The sequence below is a fragment of the Quercus lobata genome, chromosome 2, assembly GCF_001633185.2.
Source record: "Quercus lobata isolate SW786 chromosome 2, ValleyOak3.0 Primary Assembly, whole genome shotgun sequence".
NCBI lineage: Eukaryota > Viridiplantae > Streptophyta > Magnoliopsida > Fagales > Fagaceae > Quercus > Quercus lobata.
Genome location: NC_044905.1, coordinates 102,491,258 through 102,499,702, shown reverse-complemented (window position 1 = coordinate 102,499,702; position 8,445 = coordinate 102,491,258). Strand labels below are relative to the sequence as shown.

The window sequence follows — 8,445 nt, the reverse complement described above, 5'->3', positions numbered from 1 at the left end:
TTCTCATCGTGCCCCCCCGCCGGCTGCGGCTTCCCCTCCGGCACCGCAGCCCTCACCTCAGCGCGCGCCCCGCGGCAGCGTCCCCACCAGCGTCCCTACGCCCCCCGGCAAGTATGACAGGGATGAAGAGCCCAGAGGGAACGGCAATTCCTCGGTCTACTGCCTCCGCGTATTCCGCCGCCACGCACCCTCTCCGCGTCGAGCGCTGCACCTTCTGTCCCCCCCCGCGCTCCCTCTTGCGTCGCGGCTCGCCTCCTCCTTGGTAGTCCTCCCCCGGCAGCCCGCTCATTGTAATGGTTAGGTGGACATTGGAAACTTCTGAAGTTTCCATAGCGACCTACAGTGGGGCACTGATCCCCCAAGGAAGTAGGACAAGGAATGCACTTTGATAACCAGGGAAGGCCATAAGAACAACAGGAGGTCAAAAGGGAGATGATGATGGCAAGAAGGATTTTAAAAACAGGACCTCTCCTGCAATTCATTCCCAACAATCAGCAACAGCAAAGCTATAGAAATTCTGTACAGCCAAGATTTAGTTTAGTACTCATATTAGCATTTAACTTAGAGAGCAATTAATGTAGTATCCCAAATCTGTTTCGTATGCATTAATAGCCGACCTTAACTAATCTGTTCAGGATCACTAGCCAGCCCCCAAAAAAAATTGGGAATAAGGCTTGGTTGTAGCTATTAATGCAGTGTGCTTGTGTGCATATGTATGTATGTATTTATAATTATGTGCATGTGCGTGTGTGATACAGAGGATAATACAGGGACGAATATAACCAGTCTTAAACTCATCAACATAAAGGGAATTTCTAGAACATACTCATTGATGATGCTGTAAGTGCGAAGGACCTTGTCCACAAGATAATTGTAAAGGCTCCCGAAAATGCCTCCAATCATTCCAAGGAATATTACAGCCAGTAGATCTGCAATGCTGTAAGTGGGATTCACTGAGTTGACATCAAACATGATGAGGCCTCCTTCCCCAAATAGTCCACATTGTCCACCCCGGCAAAAAACAATGAAAGTCCTCAACACCACTGCTACTACTGCTGTTGTAAAAAAAGTCCTCCAAAGAAGAGCACTCCTCCACCTAAAATTTAAATAGAAGAGACAGGATACTAATTACCTCCAGAAAAAAGGGAAAAGAGAACCTTTTAAGTCTATGCTCATCAAAATATCAACAGAATCAGTGAATTTACCTCAACCTGGTAAAGTATAAAACTAAACTTTCTGCATTAAAATATTGGAATTGCTACAAAGCAAGGCAACTGATTTTTGAATGCTAAAAGTTCTATAAGGTTTCAAGAGAGATCAAATTAGATCAGTAAGTTAAAAGGAGTTATGGACCAATTACACGATGTTTGCAAGCGGTTCATTATTCAAATTAGCCCCTATTTGTTTTTGCTCAAGTACAGCATTTTGCCAATTTTGTACATCAATTGCATGACAAAGAAACATGCCTAGCAAGTTAGGGTCCAGGACTCTCAATGAAATAGCCAATATGAATTGAAAAAGAGGAAATGAGAGGAAAAAAAACAAGAAACAGTTTCCTTTTCTTTTCTTTCCTTTTTTTTTTCCCCTCTATTTTGAATCTCCCCTTCCCCCTTCCTTTGGGGCCAAAAATTCAATTATTTAAGCCAAAAAAAAAAAAAACTCTAATATAATTTGAGGAGGCCATGACGTGGTTGCCTTTCCCTTTCATATTATTTTTGTTCCAAACTTTAAGCTGGCATCTTTTTAATTTATATATCTGTATGTATCATTCCACCAAAAAAAAAAACTTACCAAGTAAATCTAACAACTCATATGTCTATTTACAGTTTATGTAGAAAATCTAGCATCCGGAAAAATAAGTTATATGACACAAAGAGAGAGAGAGAGAGAGAGACCAGGAAGCTATTTCTTCTAATGCAAAGAGGACCCCGCCAACTGGGGCACGGAAGGCAGCTGCTACACCGGCAGCAGCACCACAGGTGATTAAATCCCGCCGGTCCAAATCATTTTTGAAGTATCTGAGCCACTTCCAAGTCAAACCATACTTGCGAGAACCACCCTGCCCAAGTAAAGAGGCTATGCAGGCACCAGTGTGTACCATAGGTCCTTCCTTCCCCACAACAAATCCAGCAGCCACTCCAAAAATGGAACCAAAAATCTGCCATGTTTGGATGAAGCAATTATTACAAGCTTATTTTCATAATAACTTCTAGTTGGCAGTTGGCACACAATCTTTATAAGCCTTTAGCAGATAACAGCTTGACATTTGTGTTGTTATGATAATGAAGGCTTTATATTGATCTCTCTTTCTAACTTTTGGTTCCAGAGTTGGAGAATGAGAACTACTATTTCTGATAGTGATAACATTTTGAATTCCATGAAGTTTCTGATCTTCTAATTAAGTGGATGATCAATAAATCCTAGGTGTGTCCACATATCAGAGAGAGAGAGAGTTTCCGTTTGTTACTCACCTTCACAAAAAGGGTGCTTGGAGCCAATATAGAATGAGCATCTATTCCATTGAGGTAAGCTTTCACCTCAGGTATGCCAGATCCTGCTGCTGCGGGAGAAATGTAGGCACAGAGTCCAGCAGCTGCAATGGCCAAAACCATGTTACAACCAGCATATGCTGCAAATGCCTGAAAATACCTGCACTGGAGTTTAAGATCATGCAATAGTTACTGAATATATGACAAGTATTACAACTTTATGGTATGGGGATTCCCCGACCATGAAATTTGTTTGAGGAACAAATGCTATTAGTTGGTAACCAGAAAAAAAAAATTACACTCCAGGAATTTAAAAAATGTAGTACAGTAAACAATTTGAGCAAAGAACTTCATCTGTTTTCAAGCAAAAACATTTAACATCCATTGCACATGAAACTCCTTCTAGTACATCCAAGAGAACCTAGAAGAAACTTTTTTTTTTTTTTTTTTTTTTTTTAAAAAACGTCTAAGAAAAAGACATAAAATATTAAGCAAAGGCCCTTTGCATCAAGTACCATGTGCTTAAGGTTGCAATATCTCATTTTTGGTTACTGGTTTCCAGCTGCAATCCTAAACTCCTATCTCAGTCTTGAAACATTTTTTTTTAATTATTAAGTCACACATGCACCCAACGGGTTTTGAACCCACAATATCAACCTCCACCCACACTTGTGAGAGGAAGAAGTGTCATTTGAGCTAAGGCTCATTGGCAATCTCAGTCTTGCAAAATGGTCATAGCTAAACATAAACTCAAACATCAACACGGGGGGGTATGCCTGTGGGGTTAAAAGCATCATAAATGTACCCTTCTATTTTCAGTAATGTTATTCTAGATGCATGCCATCAGACCACAGGCCAGTATGCAATTAAAGTCAGAAATTTAACACTAAAGAGGGCCTTGGTTCAAAAAAGGATGTTCTTATAGTTGTCACAAATGCATTCAAAATTCAAAATTTTTAAGATTTAGTACAAAGGACTAACCACACAAATATAACTATTATGTTACGCCTACAGAATTACAGGAAATACTACAACAACTTCATCCAAGCAAACAAGAAACCAAAAATAACAGCACTTAAGCAAAATAAATTGAAGGATATAGTAAAGCAAGTAAAGACTTGATTACACTATGAAACTTTGATAATATTTAGGCGATGATAGGTAGACTTACTTATCCTTAAGCATGAGGCTGTTGGTGAACAAAAGTTTGAAACCAGCTATATTCTCAACAGCAAGGTTATTGAAGAAGGCAACGAACCCTGTACCTAAACCGATAATGAGTACAAGGGTCCATTTAAAAAAAACATATTGAAGTGTCTCATTTTTTGTTCTAGACCTCCAATCCTGCTTAAAAAGATCATTCTCGATAATCCTGCACAACACACACAAAAACCAGTGAGACAGAGACAGAACCTGGACAATAGTTAACAATCCTTTTTTTTTTTTTTGTTTTAAAAAAAAAAAAGGAGTACTCTTAGAGAGATCTGTAGCATGCTGGAGTTCTCTAAACCAAAACATCAAAATGCATATGGGATTATAAACTTGAGAAAGAGATTGTGTTCAACAAGATAGCATCAAAAGACTCATCCTAACAGCAATTGCTAATGAAATGATTGTTATGTCACAGAACATAATTTATCAATTCATTTCCCTGACAATCCAAGGTTGAGGTGATACTTCATTTATTTTCTCATTTTTAAATGAAGTAACCCATGCAATCCTAGAAACATAGATGCGCTACATTTTAACTGGCCTTTGTTAAAGTGATTAGCATGCCTTTGAACTTGAATTCCATTAAAAAAAAATTTTTAACCAAAAAAGAAGCAGCAAAGCGAATATAGCCTTTTGCTCTAGGAGGAATGAGGGAAAAAGAATAGATGTTTCAGGTCAGTATAAACGTTGAAGAGCATATAAGTAGGGAGCTAGCTAAAATGCAAAGTAGATTCTAAAAATTTCGGTACCCCAGAGCAAATCACAAACAAAAATTCAACTGGAATATTTTCCCAAATCCCAAAGCATAGTCCTGACCAACCCAAAGGCTAAAATAGATAGTAAAATGAGCAAAAAAAACATCAATACCAATGTACTTTTAACAACATTATTTGTTATGAAAATCATGCTTCTTCTGAATTGCAGGACTCATATTCGTCATCTTCGCGCACATGCACACCCATGTACAACATACATACTTCAAAGTTTTTCAAAAACAACAACAACAACAACTGAAAAATACAGTACTCCCTTAATTTATATGGATTTAGTCCTAATTACTAGAAGATATACTGACATCAAACACTAGCCTTTGAAGGTACATCTTGATGAAAATACAGGATTAAGAATCTAATCTAAATCCTTTTTCAGCATTTTCTTTGCAAACAAGGTTCTACACATAATGCACAACATATTTCATCATTTCGGAAACCCAATTACCCAACACAACATATCGTTACTTCTCCCATTCCTTCTCAACCAAAGGGTAATGAAAGTAATTGTATTAAAAAAAAAAAAATAATAGAGGAAAACAATACTAAAAAGCACAAAACTCAATTCCATTGAGCCTAATATGATTAATTACCTAAATTTTGTAACTCTTCTTATTGTCTGTATTGTAACCAACAGAAAAGATGCTGAAAGATAAAGAAAATGCCACAATAAAAGGATAACGCCATCATACTTTCCTCACAATTTCCTTCTTCTTATTTTTATTTTTTGGTGGCAGAACGGTTTCCCTCCCTTTTGGTCTCCCTCCATCAAAAACCAAACATTATGAGTTTGTTTGGAATTCACTTATTTTGAGAACTCTTCTTAACTGAACCTTACACAACTTCTTCTTAGCTTGGTCTTTAAAAACCAAAATACCATGATAACACAGTAGACTCAATTATGTTTCTTTTACACATCTTCACTTCCTAGGTAGGCACCCAAAGACTCGCTAAAATAATAGATAATGGCAGCCAAAAGTCAAAACTTTCTTCTTTTTTCCTTCATTTTCTCCCCAGCCAACCATATCACACATTCAACAAAAAGGCAATTTATTCCTATGCAAAGAAAACTATGTACACACACTGACATACATGTATATATATACATATGTATATGTAGATGCATATATGCAAGTATTGTATAAAAGAGATGCTTAACCTTTTAAAGATCCAAATTACACTTGGAATAGGTATAACTTTTATCAATGTTATAACTTACACCCATCAATAACTTTCTAATTGATTTCTTTTTCTTTTTTTTTTAAACCCACCATTGAATTAATTATATTTTCTTCATATACCCTACATACTCACAAAATATTAAAATAATCAAAGATGAATATATAACATGCCATCCAAAAAATGTTTTTATTTAAATTCTTTGAATTGTAAAATTATATAAATCAAACATGAGTTTAACGATCATATAATATATATCACCCCATTAACACAAAATTTAACATGCTTGTTAAGAACCCAAAAACTATAACAGATACCATTTTAATAAAAAGTTATTATATTAAGTGTGTGTTTGTATAGAGCGTTGCGCGTCTACGTTTCACGTTTTCTGCGTTTTTTTTTTTTTTTTTTTATTCTCCCCAGCAGCAATTGTTGACCGGTCCTCTGTGAACAGTGCACAAGTGCACTGTTCACGGGTCTCACAAACTCCACTTTTTATCAACTTTTTCATTAAAAATGGGTCCCACAGCACTATTCACACATTTAAAAATTATTTTGCTACAGTGTTTTCAGTTTTAAGTTTTCAGTTTCAGCAAAATAAGTTCTATCCAAACATACCCTAAGTAATGCAATATTACGTAAAAGTAAAAGCTACACAAGGTGAAATATCTCTCTCTGTATATGTGTATATATATAAGAAACGGGGTTGATAAGAGAGAGTAGAATGGTACTCGTAGTCGAGGCTTTCAATGGGACAGACATTGGCGCCAATAATGGCGAGGTGAGAGGTCTGGTTGATTCTCTTGGCATCATGAGGAAGAAGCAGCGGTTCTTTCAGTGAAGACGACGTGATTCTTCTCGACTCAGGTGATGCACTTCTTGATGATGATGACGACGATGATGGTCCCCTTCTCTCCACACCTATCTCTATATCAGTATTATTCTGGACCTCTTCTCTCTCTCCCATCTCTCTATTTCTCTCTCTCTCTAAAACACTACTCTCATTTCATTCCATTTTTCTCTCCAGTACTGTGGAGGAGCAATGGAAAGGTGAGGATTGTTTGTTTGTTGTTGTTGTTGTTGTTAAATGCTTCGTTGGATTCTGACCGTTTTGGAAAGGCTTTACTTTTAATATCCAGTGAACGTGAGAGTTTTGTGTTCTGTTTTTGCTTTTTTTTTGGGTTGTGGTTTATTTTTTAAGGATAAAATGTAAAATTTACCTTATATTTGAACCGAATTCGTTTTAGTTATCTAACTTTGTTATTCATGTAGTATATCTTAGTCAAATTCCTTTAAATTCTTTTTTTTTTTAATCTGAAAAATATTATTCAATCATTAATTGGATTTTTTTTTTTAATTTAAAATTTTTTGAAAAAATAGGTAAAAATTTGGAGAGTTAATTTTAACATCATACAATAGTTGATGAAGATACTTTAATTGGATAAACTTGAAAATTAGAGAATTTAAATAAATTCTAATGAAATGATAAGTTTTGTATTTTAGTTAATTTTTAATTATAGTCATCAATTTTATCTTTTATTGTCTATTTTTCTTTTTTAGACAACAAAGTGACGTTGCTAAATTAATTCACTTTTTTTTTTTTTTTTGATGAACCAAATTAATTCACTTTCTATTCATAAGACATCCCACAAAATGGATAAAACCTAAGATCTTAGGATTTACGGTACGGTTTTCAAGTACATTGAAGATTGAACACACCTTCAATATTTGGAATGGACAATTTTTATTTATTTTAGAAAGAAGTTTATTGAACAATTTGGATTTCGTGTTGTGTGATTATTCATTTGTGTATGATTTTGGGACGTTGGATATGTCAGATTAGTTTCATAAAACATCATGATATTGAAGATTGTTGACTGTGTATATATATATATTTAAGAAAAGTTTTGGGATGGATGTTTCAGGTTAGTTTCATCAAAACACTGATTTTGAAGATTGTTGATTTTATTTATTTATCTATTTTTCATAAAATTTTAGCAGTGTCTTACTTAAGGTTGTTGATTTTCATCACAATGAATGTTAGGAATAGGAAACAATTGTTGTAATCCCTTTAGTTAGTAAGTTAGTTAGTTAGTTAGTTGAGATTAGGATAAGTTAGTTAAAATTTGAGTTAACTTATGGCTTAACTCATAAAGCACGTGTTAAATTAATTAGCCAATTATCTTGAACCATGTGGACCAATAAGATTAGAAATAGTCTCTTATAAATATATGATTGTAATTCAACGTTAGATATTAAAAAATAAACCAATTACTTTGTGCATCTCTCTCTTAATCTCTCTCTTTCTCTATGGAGGTCTAGGTCTCCTTAAAGTGGCCTACAATAACTATTATTCCCATTTACCATTCTTACTCTTCCACAATTCATATTCATATTCTAGCAGGTTCTCATCATTTGGTATTAGAGCTGTCGATCTTAAGATGGAAAAATATTGTGATCAACGAGAAATCTTGAAAGAATTACAGCAGATGGTTGATGAATTTTCAAAAAAAGTCAAGGCTATGAAAGAAGAGGTTTCAACATTGCAAAAGAATGTTGAGAACAAATTCAAAGAAGAGTTACGACCTCTTGATTCGATAGAACTCAAAAGAGAAAATTAAGTTCCAAAGAACCAACACCAATCATGGAGGCGAATAACCATTGTTGGGCTATACACGGTAGAGATCATGATTACAGATATGTCTTATGCGAAAATACCCCAACACCAATTATCTACCAACCACTTAGCTTTACGTCACCATGCAACCTTCTAGGCCTAGCATTATTTCTTCAAA

General features: G+C 35.2%; 1 protein-coding gene across 1 annotated transcript in view; it reads right to left on the bottom strand.

Moving 5' to 3' along the window:
- The window catches only part of LOC115974089 (chloride channel protein CLC-c-like), an 8,098-nt gene extending 1,374 nt beyond the window's left edge, over positions 1 to 6,724 (bottom strand). Inside the window, exons 1-6 of the mRNA XM_031094307.1 lie at positions 6,382 to 6,724; positions 3,661 to 3,861; positions 2,472 to 2,649; positions 1,896 to 2,158; positions 827 to 1,096; positions 189 to 471 (exon numbers count right to left, since the gene is read on the bottom strand). Of these exons, the coding sequence (XP_030950167.1) occupies positions 189 to 471; positions 827 to 1,096; positions 1,896 to 2,158; positions 2,472 to 2,649; positions 3,661 to 3,861; positions 6,382 to 6,617 (1,431 nt within the window). The 5' untranslated portion in view covers positions 6,618 to 6,724. The remainder of the gene's footprint in view (positions 1 to 188; positions 472 to 826; positions 1,097 to 1,895; positions 2,159 to 2,471; positions 2,650 to 3,660; positions 3,862 to 6,381) is intronic.
- Between the last annotated feature and the right edge of the window lie 1,721 nt (positions 6,725 to 8,445).